The following is a 22,458-nucleotide window of genomic DNA, read 5'->3' on the forward strand; positions in this document are numbered from 1 at the left end:
TGAATAAATCAAGTTTGGACATAAGTTATATGTTTGAAATCTAGGGTCAAAACACAAAAATTTTGTCCGATTTAAAACTGGATCCAGGTACAAACACAACTGTTTACTTGTCTAGACCCTAACCCTGATTAAATTATTTTTTGGATTTAAACAAATTCGAGTTTGATCAATTAAATACGTCCCAAATCCAATTCAAGTTAGGGTCTGGACATGTAAATATTTTGTAAACACTCATTTCTCTTATCTATCGACAATGTGGTGCGGGTTGAATTGATGACCCGCATTTAAAGTTGGTCCAAATGTCCCATAGATATATTGAACAGGAGAATTATCAGCTAAAAAGAAACTAACTACCTAGACTAGGTAGTTCTTTAATTAATTCTACTAATATTGAAACAAAAAAGAAAAAAGAAAAGCAACAAGTAAGATTGGCTTTTTGGAGGAAGAGATAGGGTTTAGGGGCAGACCATATCCTGTGATCGTTAGAGAAAAGTAATTTGGAGTTTCTTGCCAACATGTCTTTGTGCCCATTCTTACATAAACTGATAAAAGTGATATGACAAAATTGGAATCCAAATTATCATAATTTTCATGTCAATTATAAACATGTAATTCTCACCCTAGATTGTTGTATGGATTTCGAAATTCGAATGCAATCAGAGTAACCACAATCATGCTCTTTTTTTTTTTACTTAATAGATTTGTCGGGTGCCAAAGGCGGTGACAAATTCTCTGAGGCACTGTCTGGCATCATAGGCGGCCACCTCTCCCAATCCCAAAGAAGGTTTATGCATCCACAAAAACTCGAACCCGAGTCCTTGCTCAAGCAGTTAGAGGCCCTTACCACTCAAGCCAACCTTCGTTGGTCAATCGTGCTCTTTTGTTGGGGTATAAATGAGTATAAAATGTGTTTTATTAGCCCAACATAGGAATGAATGTGTACAATTGTACAAATTTGTTGTCCCCATTTTGTTGGGATAAGCATGGAAACATGGGACAATCGCACCAACAATCAATACTTGGTCCCATCTCTATTACATCAAAAATAAAATCATCAAATTTACATTATTGTATCAATATATTTTGTTGGTACAGTCATATTAGCAAAATATCCGGCCACAGGAATTGAAGGACTAGTTTGCTGACATTTATATGTACCAATTAAATGTTGGACAGGAATTTTATTCTAGGGTATAAAGAACACTGTCTATTCCATCTGCAACAGATCCAAGTTGTACTGTGATCTCAGTGATTGCTTCGTGCAATTTATCTGGGTCATGAGTACTTGCTTGTCTGCCCCATGACATATATCGAACACCTTGTATGGCATACTTTGAAACCATAAGTTGCCTTTTGTAGTCTTGAACTTTGTCGGTTGCTTTTTTAAGTCTCCTTTTGGTTTCCCTCAAAGCTTCTTGTAGAGATTCGATGGTTTTCTGGGGATCGTCCTCGTATACGTCTTCCCTTATAGGGGAGAGGTTGAATCTGGGATCATTTCCACCTTCATCTTTTTTAGAAGTAGAACCTTCATCAGTTCTAGACCTTTTTGCAGGTGGAGAGTTAGGAGTATCCATCCTTGAAGATTTCTTGAGGAAGATATTGGTTTCTGCTGATTCTTACTTTTGAATATTTATACGAATGGAATATGAAGGAAACCAAGACTTACTGTCTAGGTCAACATTGTGTTTTTGATGATTGTGTATGATTGTATACTAAAATGTGTGTGAGCATGCTTGACTTGAACATATCCTAAAATGCTAGAAAACATGCTTAAATGGTTATTTGGTTAATTGTTTAATATCTTAATTGTGCATATACACTTAAATGAAGGTTTATGCATATCTCTATGTGAATTTGCTATCTATATATTTTTGAGATAGTGCTGGAAATTAAGTTTTGAAAACAAACATACATGGACTAAGTTAGGGCATTAATCTTCTAATGATCATAACTTATCTTAACCAACTTAGGTCCAAATTACTTGAAACTTGAACCACATGCACATGAAGGTTTAATATATGTTCTAGGACTATAATCATGAGAAATTAAGTGCATCACATATATATTTGTTCATATGCTTAAATTCCGCCAAAACTAGGTTTTACCTAATTTTGTGCATATGTGTTCTTTGTGAACGTGGTGAACCAAATGAACTCCGATTTAAATGAAATTTCGTGTGCATCTTAGTTTCATCACTATGAACATATTTGATTTAGTAAAGTTCAAGAGAAAAGGTCATTTACACTGAGTTTGCAAAATGACTTTGAATTTACACTTAGAATTTATCGGTTTCACTATTAGTGACCTAATTGCTTGGTTGAGTGACCAAACGATTTCCGATTGTTATGGAATTTTACATTGACATTTTAATACATATAAAATGATTTATCATGCAGTAATATGAATTTTCTGGGTTGTTTTTCTAATGTAATTAACCTATGCGCTCTATATGAAGCTCTTTGAGCTTACATGCAATTGGGGAGTTCTACCTCCTATTTCCTTGTAGGTTAATCATCATTGTGGTCTCATATGACTCAGAATTCAGTATGCTCAAGTGAATTGAAGTTCGGTTTTCGAGTATGAGCTTGGATCTCTAGAAAACCAAGAAAAACCTATGTTCATCAACCTTCCACTAAGGCATTTTGATTGATGATTGGAACTAGCCTTAGGGCTGTATAATGTGGATATATTGGTGCTGCCAAATTCAGAGTTTGAAGTCAAGATTGGAGGGACATGTTTGGTCATGTGAAGGATCTCTTATCTTCATCAAACAAGATCTTGCACATGCTTCCTTTATTGAGGTCAATGATCAGATTTTTGTGAGAAGACAATTGATGAAGCTAAAGGACAAATGCAATGGTTGAAATTTGTAAGAGATGAGAAAGTATATTTTGCAACTAGACAAGACTTAGATTATGAAGATATTCTTGAAGACTACAAGCTCCAACGGTACACTAATCTATGGCCGAGATTGAATTGTTTTGAATTATGAATGGATCATATTACAACAAGACTTGAAGGGTTAAGATGATCATTTAAAGGTGAATCCAATGGTTGTGCATAAGACAACATTCTTGCTTGCAATTTTTGACTTAAAAGAAGATCTTACTTGATTTTTGGAGTCAAAGATGGCTGCAAGTTGCTACACATTTAAAAGGAAATTGTTGGAGATACCAATGCCAAGATTTGGTGCAAGTTTGATCAAATGGTCAAAGATGACAAAATTGTTGGAGATACCAAGGTCAAGATTTGGTGCAAGTTTAATCAAATGGTCAAAGATGGCTGCAAGTGCACATGACAACTCAAATCTTGCAAAGCTAGACTTGGAAAATAATGCAAGTGCAACGGCTACATATTGCAAGGTTGAGATTTAATGATCTATTTATTCAATGACCAAGATTTGCACATGTAATTGAAGGTCGAGATTTGAAGATGGAAAAAGATCCAATGGTGGAAATCACAAGAGCTTGATAAATTATAAAGAGGGGTTCTTCCTCATTCCAACTTGGAGAAGCCAAAATTACATTGAAGAAATTCTTGCTTTCAAAGCTTTCAAGCTAGTTTGTGCCATTGAATCCAAGCTTCTACCCAAGCCACTCTAAAGGCTTCCTCACTATTTTGCTTTTGCAAAGAGGGAGTGCTTCTCATTTGGCTTCTTATTTTCAGATTCGAAAATCCTCATTATTCTTCATTTTCTATCCAACCCGTGAGGTGATATTGTGATTCTTGAGTGTTCCTCAACCCCATTTGCTTAGTACCGAACACTTGTAAAATTCTCTTCATTGGGCAAAAACCTTGTTGAGGTTGAGTTTAAGGGAGTGCTTGAAAACCTTGGTTGTAAAGTTTGAAGATTGTCTTGAAATCTTCAGTTTTAAGGGTGACCAAAAAACCCTTGTGAGTTTTGTGGAGCTCTTGAGAAAACCACATCCTTAGTGGAGGTTGAAAAATCCTAGGTTGGTGAACCTAGGTAGTAGATGTAGGAGAAGAGTCTCCGAACTACTATAAATTGCTGTGTGGACTTTCTTGATTGCATTGCTTGCTTGTTGATTGATTAAGTGTTTTGATTGCAGAATTTTCTGAACCACTAGTCTGTTCGTGCACTGTTCACATAGCTAAACTTTGAATTTTAATCTGAATTTTTGATATAGTATTCATTAGGATGTTGTGATACTGCATACCAAATTTCATTGAATTCTGACTTGATTTGCTAGGTGAAATTTGAGTTGTAAAATCTGTGCGCAGTGTGTTGTTTGAAAAAATCTGTTTTTGCAATTCCTTGATTATTTGATAATTGATCATTCACCATATTGTATCACATCTTGCATTGAAATGAATATTGATTAGGATAATCATTAGAGTTCAATTTGTGTGCTATGTGTTAATTGTCATTAATTTGTTTAAATTTAAAAAGGGATTCCAATTGGAATTTGGGGACACAATTCACCCCCCTCTTGTGTTAAACTCGATCTGTCATTAAATACCCTGCGCATATTTATTTTTTTTGATAAGCACCCTGCGCATATATTATATGTATATGACGCGTCAGCCGCTTAGCATTGATGTGTAAAGTAATTAAAGTTAATATTAAAAGAGTAAAATAAAATCAAAAAAGTGGTTTATAAAAAGGAAAATGAAGAAACAAATTATATTGCCAAGTGCCCATGCGCACTGCTTAAGCATTTGATTATGGATATTTTAACCAAAAAAAAAAAAACCTAAAAACAAGTAAATTATTTCTCATTCAATTATTCATAAATTTCAAAACTTCAAAATCTCTCAAACTCCACTTGGCCAAAAAAAGAATTATATATATATGTGTGTGTGTGTATATATATAGTTCAATTACTAAGGATAAAATGGTTCAATAATGAACTTGAGAGTTGAGATTGTGGAAAAAGGTATTCCATTTTAGGGTACTTTCTTTCTTCCCTCTTTCTATCTCATCTCATGTCTGTTGTTGTATTATGTAAAGGCATCCACTACCTAATTAAAATTAGGTCACTTTTGCTTTTTTTATGTAATGGCATTTTTCTTTTCAAAGTTCCATCACTAGCTCATAGAATCTAAGAGGGTTTTGTGATTGCTTAACAACAAAACTATAAAAAAGAGCATAAGATAACAAAATAAAGAAAAAGAGAAAGAACAGGATATGATTAAAAACCACTTTTTTAATTATTATTATATTGAATAAAATCCAAAAACACTTTTGGATTGATAGTAACTGTGTTTTGGGTGCCTTTTCTTTTTCTTTTTTCTTTTATAATTTTTGTTTCACCACTACTAAGCAATAACTATGCTTGTGGCTTAGCAAGTAATATTTATGGGTGCTTCCAACAACTCACTTATTAATGCTATTTTTCCACACAACCCTTAGAGTGTGTTTGGATTGAAGGATTTGGAGGGGAGGGGAGGGAAGGGAAAGGGAAGGAAGAGAATGGAAGGGAAAATACATTTCCCTCTCTCATGTTTGGATAGATAATAAAAGAAAGGAAAGAAAAATAGTTTAATTTACTAGTTTATCCTTATTTTTTATGTTTAAGTGTTATATCCAAGGGTAAAATAAGTTTTAAACTTATAAATAACTTAATTAGTAATCGTTTCCCTTCAAATGACTCCATTTTGGGAGGAAAGAATTTTGACACAAATTTAATGAAATCTTCCTCCCAAATCCCCTCAAATCCCTCCCCTCAATTTTTTATAAACTATCCAAACAAGGGAATTAGAAGAAAACTCCCTTTCCCTTCTCTTCCCTCTCCTCCAAATCCCTCAATCCAAATACACTCTTAGTGATGGTATTTAAGGAAAAGCGTGGTTTACGCTTTATACATGTCTGAGAGTGTCTCCAACCAACATTATCCCTAATTTTCAATGTTGAAAAAAAAGAAGACGACAATACAATTAGTTTTGGACACTTGTTCCAAACCATTTATTATGTGTTTTAATGTGCTAGTATGTTAGGAATCTCGTGTCAAAAAGATGTGAGGATGCAATATGATTTATAAGGATAATAAGTCCCCCGATCTCACTCTACCAGCAAGAAGGTATTTTCTCTGGGCTCAAATACCATTAAGTGAGACAGATTAGAGAGGAATAAAGTCGTGCGAGTCCGATGTATTAACAGGAACCGAATAAACCAAAAAGAATATTGTTCCTTGCAGATCCAATGTATCTATGGTAACTGAATAACTCAAAATGAATAATATTGTACATTGTGAGTGAGATTAGGTTTACAACATGATAAATATGCAAGTTCAAGTCCTAAGTAGTTCCTTATAAAATAAAATAAAAGGTCCTTAAGGAGTAAACTAAGTCGTACCCACTAGGTTAAGAGTTGCATTGCTCAGAGGGTGTTGCACATATATATATAGTGATGTAGTCAATAATACAAGCAATAAGCATAGAAAGCTTGTTTGGTTGTTACTGAGTGGATTCATTCTTTTGTCAATATTGTGAATCATACCAAACATTCTTCTACTATTGTTATTTGTTCTTAGGGCATCCACAGCAGTGACTGGAAACTCACACGAGACTGTAAATTTTGAAGTGTTCATTTTGTCTTTTTTGTGGAAAAGATCCCCACAGCAGTAACTGTAAATCATACTGCAAATGTGTGGTTTGCTACAGTCATACTGGACTTCATTGGTATGACTGTAGCAAACTGCAAGTGTTTTTTGAATATTTAATTGGTGTGGGTCTCGCACCATTCAACTCTTTTATACTTTAATTATTTTTGTCTTTCTATACTATTAAATTTTACATCTTTGGTAGCACATTCAATTAATATAAAATTAAATAAAAAAATATTACAGCTTCTTGACACAGAAAATTAAAAAATATTGAATAAAATAAACATATAATTATTTAAGTGATATATAATTTTAGAAAAATATTAGTTAATTAATTTATTATTCAAATATGATTAGATTTTATGTTATGATAATTGTAAATGAATTGAGTTTAAATCATAAAATTGATGGTATAAATAAATATTTAGAGTGTCTGCTGCGTGGTGATATTGTTAGAGAAATTGAAATCTGTAAAAAAATGCACAAAAACTAAACATTTAGAGTTTTTGTTAAGAGTGTCGGTTGTGAATGATCTTTGTATGTATATATATTTTGGTGGACCATGACAACACAAAGTGTTGGAAATGCTTTTGTTTATTAAAGTACTGGTTTTGTGAAAAAAAAAAAAAAAAAAGAAGTCTAGAAACTGCACCTCCAAAAGTGGCAAACCCACTTAGATTCCCAGGTGGGTGTGTGACCAAAATTGGACATTGATTCCAGTACAAAACCTACTGACGACGGAATATTGCCACGTGCTAGATGCGTGATCTGGACCTTTTCTTTTTTTTAATAAGGCACAAACGTGATCTGCACTTTCCTTCCCTGAGATGCGAGGCTGAGACTCCCTCTCTCTCTCTCTCTCTCTCATCAGACCTTTTACAAAGATTTTGGGCCCACCACATATGAGTGAGCTGGATCAAATTCTTAGCCCAAGACTTTAGTATTCTGAGTGAGCCAGAGCTCCTTGGGCCTAAACGTAGAAAAAAAATTGGTCCACTTCAGTATTTTCAAAAGAGCTTCTCACGGGCCTTGATTTGTGACTGGGCCCAATCTTAAGCCCAATTGTTCTTGGATTATCGAGAATTGGTTTTTTGACCCATCTATCACGGCTTTAGAAGTTGGTATAACTACTTTTTGACAGTTTTATTTTCCCTCTCAAAATGGAACAAAAAGGTCAGAAAAAGAAATTAACGAATTCTAAAGACGGGTTAAGGGACCCTGCAGTAGAAGTTACTTCAATTTTTTCCTTCATTATTTTAATCAAACACGTTCAGTCTATTTATCAATGTGGATTCACACAATTTTTTTTGAATTTGGTAAACAAATTGTATGATTGACTTCTACGACAAAACCCTCATCCATTCAAAATACAGAACAAGAAGGGTTAATACTAGTATGGAGAAGCAAGTGAGTCGTTGGTTGAACGACAATCACATTGCATGTAAGGGATCACCCACCCATTAAATCGTGGGTTCGAATCTTACCCCTTTCCCAAATCCTAGTTTCAAAAAATACTAGTATGGAGAAGAAAAAAAAAATGAAGAGAAATGAGTTTGGCCAATTCTTAGTGGTTGAAGCGTATTGAATTGCATCTCTATATCCCACCAAAATAGCATGAAAATCAGGTATAGCTGTTAAGCTCAATCTCTCTCTCTCTCTAGATCTATAACAGGAAAGCTCATCACCATCAGCTTATTCACCAAGGCTCCAAAATCGTCTCTAACGCGTATTTCGAACATTCTGGCGTCCCATGCTTCACTACTAGCGTTCTTCAAGACTCTTTGGAAGTCACATAACTGGCATAAGGACTGGTTTGGTGTTATTTATACTACCTCAATGTAAGGTGATTGATGGATCATAGAACTGATGGAGCTCAAGGGCCTCAGTTTCTGGCTCTGGCTCGAAAAGGGTCGATGTGCAATCTTGCCTTTGATGATGTCCAATCCCAATTGGGGAACATTGGGACGCCATTGAATACTATGAATTTTGATGAATTACTGAGAAATGTGGTTTCTGTTGAAGAATCTAAGATGGGTCAGAATCAAAACAGGTCATCTTCCTCTTCATCGTCTTTTTCCACTTCATTATTTCCCGGAGACAACGTTTTGAGCAAAAAAAATGCTTCAGTTCCACAAGGAGAGACAACAGTACTGGAGGATTTTCTAGCGCGCGCCGGCGTTAGTAATCCGCAGCCGGCGATGGTAAATGATCCGATTGTGATGGCGTCGGAGCAGGCAGACTGGTTGCAATTTCAAATGGGTGGTGTTCAGCAAGAGCAGAGTCACATCATAATGAGGGATTTTGAATCTCATGTTTCTGATTCAATCTGTGGAGACCCAGTTGATGGGTACTCGGAGAATAATCAATTTGGAATGACAATGCCAGTGCCAGGAATGTCAGCAGTATCACCGGAATCTCAGGCGGAAAAGAAATGTCGATATCCGGACGAAGTGAAGGAGAAGAGTGTTGAGAGGAGGCAGAGGAGGATGATCAAGAACAGAGAGTCTGCAGCAAGGTCCAGGGAAAGGAAACAGGTCAATATTTGATCTTCTTAAGACACACAATACTACTTAAAAAAACAGAGAGACACAGTAATCATATTGGACGTGAAAAATGCCAAGAATCTCAGTATTTTTTGTCCCAATTATCCCAAATACTAAGATGGAGACACATGATTCATATGAAATTGTGTTCGTCTCTCTCAGTATTTGCGTACGACTACTGCTGATTGTATGTTACAACTCTATGTTTTGGTAATTATAGGCTTACACCAGTCATTTGGAGCATGAAGTGCTTCACTTGAGGAAAACAAACAGCAAGCTCAAAAACCAAAAGGTACCTCCATGATCACACTTTCTATACCATACATGCCTTACTTTCATGTACTCAGAAGATTTTATCTTTTTGAGAGTTATGATTGGGTTTTCACTCTTTTTATCCTGACAGGAGGCAGAGATGCCATTAGCCTCCCCTGCTATTCCTGTACCCAAATACCAACTGCGACGGACCAGCTCAGCTCCACTCTAGTATAAAATTTTTTCTTCAATAACTTATTATTATTTTTCAATCTTGAGATGATCATAGAATTTATTATTTGCATTTTGGCTGGGTGATTGGTGGTAGGCTGTTGTTATTTTAAAAGAAAGCCACACTAACCATAGCCACTCGTTTATGAGATTATATATGAAAAAGGGAAAATTATTTTCCTTTTGGAGATACTTCATGGTTGATTCCCTCTTACAAGTGAAAGAGGAGGTGTTCCCTTACAAGCAGCAGAAAAAGAAAATATTTTCGAAATAAATGATTGAATAAAAAGAGGCTACCCTGTAAAAAGAATTCACTTAGTTACCAAGCTTCTGCAAGCATACCTATGGTTCATCAGAGTCTCTCTGGTAGTCAAAAGGAGCTCACCCATATGCGACCAGAGCATGTTTGCGGCTAGGTGTCCTATGAACATGATCAGCATGCATAAATTCCCTAATCCTTGTGTAAGCGAAAATACAAGAAGGAAGAGAGAGCCCAAACATCGTCGACTCGAACCACAGAGATGGACAGAACCCTTAATAAAAGCCCAAGGCCAATGCTTTATAACTAGGTTAAGAATTCGACAATCCTAGGGCAGAACCCATTTTCAGGCAGCAACCACAGTCCTTTATATTTACAGAACAAATATGTAAATCTGCAGAGAGTAACCTCTATTTACATGCGGAACCGATTTCAGGCAGCAACCAGAGTCTTTTATATTTACAGAACAAATATTTAAATCTGCAGAGAGTAACCTCTATTTACATGCAGAACAAGTTGAAGAATGTCGGGAAATGTACAGCGTATCACAGAGTCACAGTATCTTCCTGCCTGCATCTGTCAATTCAAATCAAATAGAAACACTTTTATCAGTTAAAAGAAAAGAAAGCATCAAAATACTTCATTCTTCTGGGGAACACATGAGAATGAGGTAACTTTTCAAGTGATGTAACAAAAAGATGAATATTACATTTACGATCACATAGATAAGAGCACATGTGTTCACCAATTGTTTTACAAATGTTACTAACCACGTAGGCACGTAATTCTCATCAAAGGATCAAAAACCAACACAGTGGGTCAAAACAACTTTATGTTTTTTCTTTTTCCCTAAATCAGCTAAGTAAGAGGAAACTTTGATTTTGCAATGGAGAAAAGGAGTTTGAGTATAGCAACTTGTATATTGCAGCTGCGTCTGTGTGCATATATTTGTTTGTCTTAGCATTAGTGAATGTCCTTGAAAACAACCACCGAAAGTAATTGAAAAGGATATGGAGAAACGACCATTAAGACTTACTAGGTACAAGGTTCAATTGCACCAGATCATTTCTTGGTAGCATCAATGAACATGGCTCGAGTCCAATGCTCAACATCCTCGGTATGTGATGGTGGAGGAGGAAAAGTGGGATGCTCCACCATATCCCATTCATCAATTAGGCTTTCATTCTTTCCAGAATCAGACGTCTCCGTTGCATAATAGTGAAAACTGGCAGCTGAAGTTATGTTGTTGTCACAAATATTTTTCTGCAACGAAACACAGGGCACGGAAATCATTCAAGAGTTGTATCCATATGAGTTGCAGTAGAAAAGGAGATTCAAGGAGATACCACCAAAAGCAGATAAATTAAGAACGACCTTATGTAGACTAAGAAGTGATTCAAGGTGCCACAAAAAAATTCAAATAAATGGTACCATCTCTATGCCATCCCCCCCATTTCAATAAGGATGATCCTTCAAACATCTTAACTTTCCAACCTCCATACCTCCACTGCAACTCCTACCCAACCAACCCCTTCCCAAAAAAAATAGGAGGGAAAAACAACAGAGTAACACATAAAAAAGAGAGTAAGATGAAGAAAAATATAAATGAAAATAATGTACACACTGGCAACTTCAACAGAGTGATCAGGGCTTATATGAGACAAAAGCAAATATTTATATGGCAACAGAATGCAGGACCATGGCCATACCGTTAAAGGTATGGTATGGGCACTCTCTAATAAAGAGCTGGATGAAATAGTTGAATTCACATTCCAAATAGATTTGTTCAAAAGTTGAGCTTGCTTACATGACCTGAAATATCAATGAGAAAATAAAAAATTTTAAGTCAGATTCAGACACCAGACAGTAACAATATTAGATGTACTGCAACTATAATGAAGAGAAAAGTCAGTAAAGAACATTCAGCTGCCATGACACCTTGTACAGCATCAAATCAGAAACATTTGTCAAGATGAATTATCCCAGATAAAAACCGCAGAGATGCAAAAGGCTACATGTATTGTTATAACCTTAAAGAATAGGCGGAGGTAATCTCCAGCACTTGTCTATAGCAAAATGCTCATTCGCATAAAAAAAATTATGTACTTGAGAAAGCTAAAGCAGAACCATTTAATCTGCTTTCAAGCAAAGACATTTGATTAGCATGGTAAGAGTGCTTATAAGAGCCACCAAAAAGAGTCCCGCTGAAATTTGCAGTAAAGGCTAAATTCAGTTAACAACACATATCTGCATATGGCTCATAAAGCCACTATACTGTATAGAAGCCAACATCCTTTATGACAATTTAGCATCAGGAATACCACTTCATTGATATGATGCTATCACAACTTCTATCAACCTTTTTCCGAGAGGAATTCAATGCATTAGGGTTATGTAGACATAATGTTACACCAATGTCAACAACACATGAAGTTAGATCTATATAAACGCATTCCATTAATCTAACCATCAGTATTCAGAATTTGCAATCGCATAGCTTTCCTGAAGTTATAAGCAGATAAATACCTTGAACATGCCATTTTCAAGGAAAGAACAGATCGAATTTCCTTAGACGAAGATAATGTCGCCAATAATCTTGTAAAGGCTTCAAAAATAGATGCCTCCGAAGGAACGTCTAAAGATAGAGAGTTGTAACAGTAAGCCGTTATGCACGCCACACTTTTCTTGAGCAAGGAAATACCTTTCTGCAAGTCTTTGTGTGTTTCAACAGAATGAGGAGAGGCTGTAGAATATTTAAAGGTAATAGAAGAGTCTAGGTGAGGTCTTTTCTCAGACTCCATTGAATCAACACCAAAGTTACTTGAGCCTCTATCAGTCCATGAATTTTCAGCACGAGTGGAGCAATAATTTTGGCGTGGTATAAAAAGAGGATATTCATTGCTGCATGGAACATTTAACATTCAGAATCACAAGCGAATGAAAACACTAAGTTGCCTATTTAAATCATAATTTCAGCCAATACCTTCTAGAAGATGGTTGTGCATTCCAATAAGAATCTCGTTGCCATATTCGTGAACACGAACCCTAACAAGAGTATAATACAAATTAACATAATTAAGAAGAAAATTATTTATGGTTACTATCTCAATAGCCCCATGATTGAAGGTCATCATAATCATCATCCGAGCCTTTATCTTAAAAGTTTGTACCCTAGTCCATGAGCAAATCAAAGGAATCCACTACGCGTATTCGTTTCCGCCATTTATTTCCATTTAGGATCGTTAAAGTAACGATAGAAGGTAACATATAATTTGAATCGCCAAGCCAAACCAACAAGCCTAGAGAATCACCTTTTTTTAAAATGATAAGCTACACTGTTTAGCAATACTTTCAGAGAAAATAATGATAAAAGTATCTGCATATATGTTATACAAAGTTCAGGAAGTATTTTTATGAAGGCCATACACCAGATCCTTGGTTGATATAATCCATACCAATTTTTTTTTTTCTATAGCGATGATTATAGGCTAATGTCTCCAACTCTAAACTTCTTAAACATTGCTTATAGACGAATCTGAATGACTTAGAAGTGCCAATGGCGCAAACCCAGAGCTTCCAAAAAAAAATTTGTCATCACAACATCTGAGCAACAGTGCTTACCGCAAAACCTGAATTGTGAAGCGCCGGAGCAGCCAAGTTTTGGACAAGAAGATTCAGAAGTTGGACCATGTATCTGTTCAAAACATCAGAATGGATTATTACAGCAGGAACATTTTAGGCAATCAGGAACCTGATACACTATCCTTTTTTTCCACAAAAGATAGACAACCGTAAGTGAGAGTTTCGTGGTACAATCCCAGAAGAAGAATCTTCACAACATATATGGTCCAGCATATTTCTAGCAATCTCCCCAAGAATACAATTGATAGAAAACTTTACGGAAAGAAAATAATACCCCAAAGAGGCACCAAGCTCCTCAGATGGAACAGAGTGCGGGTCAATCGCTATTGGTAAGCGTGCATTGCAAATTTGATCATACCGACCAGTCGAGCCATCTTTTCTGTCACCGTCTATAGTCACCTGAAAGATAACAATGGTCAAATCTCACCAAAACTCTAAAACGATATTCTCTCTCTTAACCTATCATCACATGCAAAAAAAAAAAAACACCTTTTGAGAAACAATACCAACTGTAGTGGGATCTATGAACTTTTTCAAGTTAACATATCAATGCTTTTGTCTTAAAAATCTCTTGAGTACATGCTACACAAAAGAGTCCTCTAATATCCTAGAGATTTATGTTGTAACATTATTATTTCACCCTAGACTCCAAAAGCTGAATTGTTAGAACTCAGTGCATGTAAGTGCATAAAATGTTGAAATTCTCTAGTTTATCAAGAAACATGGCAGATTATTGAAAAGACTGCTGATCAGTATAATTTGTGCATGAGAATCGATCAACAATAATAATTGATGGGCTTACCCGACGTTGGGGGAATAATTTGCATATCTGCTTTAGGACCAATGACTGTTTATGAAGCCGTTCAGACGTTATTGCCATCTACAGTTGATAAATAATATTTTGTTAAAATAGATTCCATTGATAGGTTAAATAAACAGTGCGTTCAAAAAGGAGAAATAAAATGGTTCTCACATATCCTAAACTCTGAGTGCAAATAAGGTTAGGATAGAACTTCTCCAGTTGTTCAACTTTATTTTTTTCCAACTGCAAAGAGACGAACCAAAGCATAAAGAAAATTACAAGTGCTGAAAACAAGACCCCTTGGTGACTTATATAACCAGCAATCTGATAAAAATAAATAGAATAAAGAGGAAGAAAGAGTGGATGATAAAGAAGGGTTGTTGCCAATACCATACTACGAGCTGATCCGAGAACCTCATATTTGACCTTTAAATCAGAAGACTTCTTCTGAACTTTTATCTTCTCTGAAAAGTGTTCCACAGTTGTAGATAAAGGAATCAGAGAAGAACTCTCAAGCTAAATCAATGGGGAAGGCGATAAAGAATCGGTTTACCTTGCTTGAGTTGCTCTCTACTATGCTGAAGTTTCTCCCTTAAACTAGCAAGCTTCTCATTTTGAAGCACTCTCCACCTGAGCTGCTCATCTGCCTTTCGCTGATGAGTATCGAAACAACAAACTATCAGAAATACCAAAAAGAAACAGAGAAACACACAAGTTATACTCAATGAAAAGAAAAAGAATCCACTCTGGGGTACTCCAAAAACTACAAAAGAAGTGAATCAGCATAAGTGAATTGAACTTTAACTAAAATAGGGCTGAATCCTATCATTCATCTATGAAAAGTCTATCCATAATGGAATTAAAAAAATTGCAAGGCTAGTTCTATAAACCATTCACTACAGAGTTTCCATAAACCATTCACACCCTAACTGTCGACAAACAGTCATGAAATCAAACCTTGACTTCAAGCACTTCATTCAATCTTGAATACAAGTGCTCCCGACGACTCTTCAATGATTTCAACAACGTGTTGTACTCATTCAATCTGCATATAAGACATGAATGAACACACAATATCACAAATCAAAATCAAAACACAAATATCTGGACACGCATCCACAGAGAAACCATCTTCCATACCTGTAGTTGACACAAATAGCGCAAATTGAAGGGCGATTCGAGTTATCGCAAATTGCGCAGCAACTGGATTTCTTGTTCATCGTCTCATTCCTCGTCAAAAATATAAACTAAACCAACGCTCGGAAATCGCACAAAGCCACCGCATCTCATGTTGATTTGATATGAAATTTCGAATCAAGAAAAGGCGATGGAAATTGTTAGAGAGATTAAAAAGCAAATTAGAGGCGGGGTTTCATGGTACTGGATAATTGTGGCTTTAATGAATATGTTGCTCAAAAGGGCACTCGGATTATATTAAAGTAGTCAGCATGATTTGGGGGCTCATGGAGCTGAAGAAAATATTTATGATGACCCCATCAACAGGGAAATGGAGGGGAATATTGTCAAAAAAAAACCTTTGGTTGGGATAGTGAAATTATTTTTCGCACGAGTTTTGATCCATCTTACTTTTCATTAGCGGCATGAAATGGATTGGATTGTCTGAGCGTGAAATGAGTTTTGATCTGATCTTACTTTCCATTAAGGTGAATTACTCTTTGTTAACGTGAACTAGATTTGATTGTCTGAGCGTAAAATGTGTTAGATTGAAAGCTTGAGTTGTCATACCTGTCGTTTGCATGACCTCGATTGAGTTGGTGACCCAAATTTAGAATTGACTCAATTGTTCGATAGTCATGTTGGACTAAGAGAATTTAGGCCCAATGTGAGTTATTCTTGTTCTTTGCAATTCAATTGGCTCAAGCATATACAACATCTACATAGGCAATGCAGGAGTTCCTTCAGAGATGATGGAAACACTCTAGACTAAAATGAGGAAACTTCCCATATGCCACAATACGTGCATAACACATTATGCTAGGAGCAGTATTCAAGCTTAAGTTATTTGGTTTCTGACAAAATGTCCTAGTTCTTTGTTGATGGCTGGAAATTTGCAACTTCATCCAGAACTGATATTCGTGCCAAAATCATGTCAAGAATTGTAGAATTCCGCGCAAAGAAAGTTATACGGGGCCTCTGATAAGTGACTCAGGGATCTACATCACATGAAATGGTCTTCCACAACCTTCTTCAGTTCCTCCAGTTTTCTAATGATCTCAGGATTCATCAAGTCCCTGGCTTCCCTTAAGAGGCCTCCCTGGCTGAAATTGTATGCATCGACCACGACTTTTATCATAGTGTGGAGATTCTCAGGTGTACTACAAAATGAAAAAGGATTCAGAAAATTAGAGAAACTATTCAAACTTTCACAACATAAATGTTTGCTGTGATTTGGACCATGCATAACATTTGCTGATTCCTGTATAGTTGATTCTTAAGAAGAGTAGTCATAGAAAACAATGTGATAAACTTTCCCACGGGAAAAAGAATAGGCCCCAAAACCCAGCGTGTGTATATTCAGCTAATTTACCTTCACCCACTAAATGTATAGTAGAACAAAAAATTAGCTACTTACGTGTAAAGGCAGTCAATGACTTCCCTTTCAAGTTCTTCTCCAGGGGTGAATGCATCCTTTAGCGAATGTAATCGCTCCTCAGGATCTTCAAGAGTCAGGAGATGCTTAATTATCCTAATCTCTTTTGGCATTTGTTTCTGAAGGTTAGTTCTTGTAGTCATGTACAGATGATACAGAATGTCCTTCACCTGCATGTGACATATGTATACATATGAATTATGGAAAACAGATAAAACAAAAGAAAGCGGCACTTTAGTTAAACCTTTCAAGGACAAGGAACCCTGGCACAAGAATAAGGGACTTCAGATACACAATCTACCTCCATCCCAAGCACCAGGACAGCAAATTGAAAAACACTCTGATAATGCCTGTACTATGCCCACTTCGTGGACAGGCTGCGTCTGTGGGGCAGAATTCTAACACCATATAATAAATCATTAACAAACATAACAATAAAGCGATTCCTGGACTTCCAGACTTAGTTCAAACTTCCACACTCTACATACAGAGATCCAATGACATAAGTACGTATTAAACACCAACAACGCTGCACACTCTGTAAACTTTTGGTCTCAGCAACTGAACACTATAAATCCAGAATTACACATATTTGACAATCAGAAATTCACATAAAAAGTATCCATTCTATGTGGTCAAATTACTACCTCGTCTTTTGTCACGTTTGTCTCCTTGGCAGCTGACCAAGCTTTTGTGATCATTAGTGCTAGTGCTGAATCAAGCTGATTTTTCTCTGCCAAATTGTCTATCTTCTTGCAAGCAGCATCTAAAGAAGGAGAATTGAGGATGTCTTGGAACTTCAACTCTGCCGCATTCAGAGCTTGAATGTTTTCATTTGCAGTATCATATGCTTCTACGGAAGCCAAGCACATATTCCCAAGTTTTGCCAAAGCTTGATGTACAGAAACATAGAAAAAATGTAAGTTTTATATATGCCCAATATGAAATCCCAGACATAAGAGTTACAGTTTCAGCGCAAGTCCAATGCATAGGCTATAGTTACATTTTCTCTTTGACTTGGATAACAAATGCCACTGGGCAACTTATTTGCCTACATGAACGTACATCATGCAAGGACATCAATCTGAAATTCTAATTTTTTTTTATAAGACATGGGGTTATATCCTTAATTTTTAGTGGGAGGTGGGGAATTGAACCCTGCACCTTTTGCAAGTGTAAGGAGTTGGCTTACAATCACCATTGATGACTATAGTATACATATTAGATGATCCATGTGGTGTATATATGTGACAGTAAGCCACTGCCTAATAATTATAGTGATTAGTCAGACAGCGATATGTTACATTTGCGTGTGTTGACTTTCCTATTTAGTTGATTGGCAACTTATATTTGAACAAGTACACTCAAAATACACAAGCTCCTGAAACTAGAGTCACTAGGCTACTTTACTTTATTTCTTTTACATCCATGATCATAGCAGTTCTTCACACAACAGGTCTAGAATGGTTTCAAAGGTAAAAAAAAAAAAAAAAGTAAACAATTCCCTCGCACAAGGCTCCCGAAGTTGGCATGACGTACGCAGATCTTACTCCCACATAATATGTGGAGAGATTGTGTTAGGAATCGAACTTGTGATCTCTAGATCCCTGCAACTCTACCATTGGACCATATGCTCGTGTGTAGAATGGTTTCAAAGCTAGTTAGAACCTAGAATTTCCAACCTATAGAACAGATTTAATATAGGTTGGTGCCATTGGCGTGTTGTCGTGTTGAATACTTACAAAGGAGTACAATCACTCAAAGTCAAAATATGCATCAAATCTAAGAGCAGACTCACCATTTTGCTCTGTTGGATTTTCGTAGTAGGATTCAGTTACAGTGTGAAGATGCAAGAAAAATTCTTTTGTAAAGTCTTTACGGCGCTTGGCAACAACTTCATTCATTTCTAATGGTGCCCCTTTGATTACTTCCAGGAGTTCATTGTGTCTTTGAACATCTTCATCAACCTGTCAGAGAAAAAACTGAATGAATCCATATGGAAACAACACAGACTTAAGGAAAATGCATGATTGATATCGTAGGCCAATGAAGATCTCCACCTCCATGAATATCTCTCTTTCGATTCTATTTGAGATGAACCGTCATCTAATGATACCATAATCAACACCATATACATGTATTGCATGAATGTTTCCCATTTCTAATTCTGAACTAACAAAAAGGGGAAAATAGAATCAACGTGAAATGGCAAAAACCCACCTCTTTAAGTTTTCTTCCAAGCCGTAGAAGATTATGCTTCTTCCCAGGATCATCTTCATTATCTGCTGTGTCCTGGCACCGCTTATAGAAATGTGGCCGGAGATCGTCCCATTCCTTGCTAAAAGCAAGTAACCTTCTCCAGTCAGTCGGAGTGGGCTTGTCAACCATAAAAACCCCAATTAGCTTGTCACAAATTCGAGTAATTGTAGGATCATCCACCCCCTCAACACCATCTTGTTCATTCTTGTCCTCATCATTTCCCTTTGGTCCTTCACAAAGATTTGTGGCACCAGATGAATCAGGAAATGATAACTGCTCCCCACTGCAGTCATTCGGTGCAGCTGTTCTGTCCCCAACAACAGTCGCAGGAGACAAACTCAGTTGCCTGACTGGTTTGACCTGCAATCGAAATCCTGGTACCCAAAACTCCTGTCAGTCACCCACACTTTCGCTTTAGTATTCAAGAGAGAAGGCTATAAAACAATTGTGCTCATTTTCACACCTAAATCATCTGTCCGAAGAGAAGCTAGGGTTTACCTGCGATTTTGGGAAGGGAATCAGAAACTCGAGCTGAATTTGTAAGGAAAGACAGATAAGGCCGAGCATCAGCTCGGGTGGAGGTAGAACAAGCAGCTTTAACTGAGAGAGAACAAGAGCTCGCACAGGCCAGCTCCATCGTCAAAGCTCGTAAGCGTACTCCAGTTCTGTCGGGGGTTTAACCGTTTAGGGTTTATAGATAAATCAACTAATTTATAACCTAAAATTAAAAAAAAAATCAACTAATTATTATGGCACCGAAATATGTCACGACTTCAAAGGACAGATCTTTCGTCTTGTTTTTACCAGAACCTTTTGTTTTTTTAAAAGCGGACTGAAACCTGCTTTCGCGGGAATTCTGAACCAAGCAGCCAATGCTCTCGTTAACGTTCCTCTCACTGAACTCGATGATAAGCTCATATTTTCTTACATTTTAATACCTTTTAAACATGTTTTTGTTGGGAAATTGGTTTTAAACAAGGGCTTAATACTTTGTTTTTTAGCTTTTTGGAAAATTGAATGGTTTTTGGTGAAAAACAGCCAATGTGGAGTATTTTTAAGAACCGTCAATTGGTAAACAAAGTGAAGACCTTGAAGTTTTTTAGAGAATATTTTTAGGAATTTTTGTGGAGCCAATTAACTCAGATTTTGAAGAAAAGTTGAGCTGAAGTGCAAAATCACCAAGACTGTGCTGCCTGCAAAGAATTGGGTCTAGAAGGTTCCTTAGATTTTTGTTAAAGGCACAGGAGATAGCTTTGGAAAGCCAGGATGTCAAGCTTCAAATTGCATATTTTCAGGGATTTTTCCAATTAATGGAACATGGTCAAAATTGGAAATAAAAACAGCTTTTACCAATCTAGTTGAATGAAGGATTGAGATCTTCCAGTAGCCGTTTGTTAGTAAGGAAACTAAGGTTGATGGAAGAATTTCCCTAGAAGGTCAGTAACGTGGAGAAAAATATTTAAAGGGGATTTTTGTGGAGACAAACACACACGGAGATTGAGAGGAATTCTTTGCAGAGAGCTGCCAGTTCTACCTTGGTGCAATCTTGGACTTTTCATGTTTTTCTTTGAGCTTTTATCTATGGTGATGTGTAACTAAATATTTTTGTTAGGAGATGATGAAGTCTTAATATGATACTCTAGTTGTTATTGCTTTTATTCTTAATTACTCTTTTGATGTTGGATTTTTAATCACCATGTTATATTGTTTGAATGCGTAGATGACTGATCACCAACTAGGTTTTCAAATAAGTAATCTGTTGCAAATTCACGTAGATACCATACGGGATTTGGGACCAGCTTCTAGTGATTAGAAATTGGAGACACTTAGGGTAGATACCATACTCCTAGGGTTTACATGGCATATTAAGGGATTTTTGCACTTAAGGACGTCTTGCATGTTCATATTTGAGTTAAATACCATAACTGAATTGCATGTTAAGATAAATGAATTAGCCTAGATACCGTAGATAATTCACGTCTTAGTCTTAGTGAATCCGCCAACGACATCAATTGAGTGAATTAAGAGTAAGGTGAGAAACAACTAGAGAGGATTATTAAGATGGATTCATCGTCCTAGTGCATTCATCAAATTGTTTACAACCCAGCTTGACAAGTTGCGATTTTCTTATTTTCTATGCTTTCTTGGAATCACAAACAATCATCGTTCTGAATTAGTCCGAATTCTTCTAATACGTACAATGATTAATTGCATTGAATAGTCAATCATTGTGGTACGACCTCATACTTGCATAATCTATTCTACTACGGACTTATGCGTTTGCGAGTAATTTAATCTGAGATTTTTGCTTGCTATTTTAAGCAATCGAAAATTGCTATCACTCGACTTTCTTCCAACAAGCAGCTACCCTGTTCACTATCCGACCGCCACAATCCTCAAAACTTAAAAACATCCCAGAGCATGGAACCGCAATTTCAGAAACCCCAATAGTTCAATAGTTTTCAATGCTTTTCTTACGAAAACCCATCTTCTGCATCCCATTTTCACTGTTCAACTACTACTCCAAGTTCTAATGAAGTCCCAGTTGTTGATTTGCCGCATACCTAGTCAGTGAGCCAGTGCCCTGTCCATGGCGCGCGTCCTTGCGCGTTGGATTCGATCATCTCCTAAAGTGGACGACCTCAAAACAACACACGCTAGAGCTCTCAAGTGTTTAAGAACCCATATGGTGCATATATATCGATAATAATTTGACCGGTGCGTAGGTAAGATTTGGGAAGTTGACAGAGGCGCGAAAGGTGTTTGACAAAGTGTGGAAGCCAAATATTGTTAGTTGGACTGCAATCATTAATGGGTATTTGAGTTTGGGGTCTGACGATGAAGATTTTTCGTAGCTTGAGGATTTTGTTAGGAGTGGAATACGGTCCCAATGGGAGGATGCATGTCTGATTGTTGAATATGTTTGAAAAGAGAGTGGATTATGAGTTAGGGAAACAAATTCATGCATGTGTTATAAAGGGTGATTGTGCCGTTGTTTGCTACCATGTGCAGTGCTGAGAGAAGAAAAGTGTATTTTGTGCATTGTTAGTAGCAATCATCGCAAAAGTGTGTCCATAATCTGTACTTTGGTGCTCTATTTGGCAAGAAAACACATCAAAATGTGTCTACATTTTTTAAATAGTTTTACGGGTCTTAATATTTTTTTGTTTCTAACTCTCTAAATATTGAAATGAACATATAAGATTTTACATGTATCACGTCAAATTCACGATTTCATAAGAATGATGTGCCTCAAAATACAAAAAAAATGTTGGTCCAAAAAGGCCTCGAAG

The 22,458-nt window shown here is 36.5% G+C and overlaps 3 protein-coding genes across 4 annotated transcripts; 1 reads left to right on the top strand and 2 right to left on the bottom strand.

Moving 5' to 3' along the window:
- Window positions 1-8,143: 8,143 nt before the first annotated feature.
- LOC120008659 (ABSCISIC ACID-INSENSITIVE 5-like protein 3) lies at window positions 8,144-9,866 on the top strand. Its single transcript, XM_038859050.1, has 4 exons — window positions 8,144-9,100; window positions 9,330-9,401; window positions 9,513-9,548; window positions 9,690-9,866. The coding sequence occupies exons 1-4, from the start codon at window positions 8,417-8,419 to the stop codon at window positions 9,864-9,866; spliced, it is 969 nt and encodes a 322-aa protein (XP_038714978.1). The 5' UTR covers window positions 8,144-8,416.
- A 260-nt stretch (window positions 9,867-10,126) lies between these two features.
- Window positions 10,127-15,931, bottom strand: LOC120009527. Of its 2 annotated transcripts, XM_038860147.1 has the most exons (13): window positions 15,436-15,924; window positions 15,253-15,340; window positions 14,849-14,948; window positions 14,686-14,759; window positions 14,467-14,538; window positions 14,296-14,373; window positions 13,768-13,892; window positions 13,473-13,545; window positions 12,835-12,896; window positions 12,378-12,752; window positions 11,561-11,663; window positions 10,888-11,114; window positions 10,127-10,427 (listed from the first exon to the last, which is right to left on the bottom strand). In XM_038860147.1, exons 1-12 carry the CDS (start codon window positions 15,513-15,515, stop codon window positions 10,914-10,916), a joined length of 1,431 nt encoding a protein of 476 aa, XP_038716075.1. In that variant the 5' UTR covers window positions 15,516-15,924; the 3' UTR covers window positions 10,127-10,427; window positions 10,888-10,913. The 2 variants fall into 2 exon arrangements, with proteins under 2 accessions (XP_038716075.1, XP_038716076.1); XM_038860148.1 differs by lacking the exon at window positions 10,127-10,427 and having other exon boundaries at window positions 10,982-11,114; window positions 11,659-11,663; window positions 15,436-15,931.
- A 190-nt stretch (window positions 15,932-16,121) lies between these two features.
- LOC120009528 (uncharacterized protein At4g37920-like) lies at window positions 16,122-20,065 on the bottom strand. The gene is made up of 7 exons (XM_038860149.1): window positions 20,005-20,065; window positions 19,664-19,830; window positions 19,127-19,539; window positions 18,705-18,873; window positions 17,554-17,798; window positions 16,889-17,076; window positions 16,122-16,631 (listed from the first exon to the last, which is right to left on the bottom strand). Exons 2-7 carry the CDS (start codon window positions 19,800-19,802, stop codon window positions 16,475-16,477), a joined length of 1,311 nt encoding a protein of 436 aa, XP_038716077.1. The 5' UTR covers window positions 19,803-19,830; window positions 20,005-20,065; the 3' UTR covers window positions 16,122-16,474.
- Window positions 20,066-22,458: the final 2,393 nt, after the last annotated feature.

This window comes from Tripterygium wilfordii, chromosome 11 (assembly GCF_013401445.1).
Source record: "Tripterygium wilfordii isolate XIE 37 chromosome 11, ASM1340144v1, whole genome shotgun sequence".
In the NCBI taxonomy this organism is placed as follows: Eukaryota; Viridiplantae; Streptophyta; class Magnoliopsida; order Celastrales; family Celastraceae; genus Tripterygium; species Tripterygium wilfordii.

Excerpts from the sequence above, each read along its gene's own strand:
- LOC120008659 (XM_038859050.1), top strand. The coding sequence starts at position 8,417 with ATGGATCATAGAACTGATGGAGCTCAAGGGCCTCAGTTTCTGGCTCTG. Across the intron at positions 9,101-9,329 it reads GGTCCAGGGAAAGGAAACAG|GCTTACACCAGTCATTTGGA; the intron begins GTCAATATTTGA and ends TGGTAATTATAG. Across the intron at positions 9,549-9,689 it reads TAGCCTCCCCTGCTATTCCT|GCTGTTGTTATTTTAAAAGA; the intron begins GTACCCAAATAC and ends GATTGGTGGTAG.
- LOC120009527 (XM_038860147.1), bottom strand. The coding sequence starts at position 15,515 with ATGAACAAGAAATCCAGTTGCTGCGCAATTTGCGATAACTCGAATCGC. Across the intron at positions 12,753-12,834 it reads GCACAACCATCTTCTAGAAG|CAATGAATATCCTCTTTTTA; the intron begins GTATTGGCTGAA and ends TGTTCCATGCAG. Across the intron at positions 11,115-11,560 it reads CCCATACCATACCTTTAACG|AAAAATATTTGTGACAACAA; the intron begins GTATGGCCATGG and ends GTTTCGTTGCAG.
- LOC120009528 (XM_038860149.1), bottom strand. The coding sequence starts at position 19,802 with ATGGAGCTGGCCTGTGCGAGCTCTTGTTCTCTCTCAGTTAAAGCTGCT. Across the intron at positions 19,540-19,663 it reads TTCCCTTCCCAAAATCGCAG|GATTTCGATTGCAGGTCAAA; the intron begins GTAAACCCTAGC and ends TTTGGGTACCAG. Across the intron at positions 17,077-17,553 it reads CAAACGTGACAAAAGACGAG|GTGAAGGACATTCTGTATCA; the intron begins GTAGTAATTTGA and ends TGTCACATGCAG.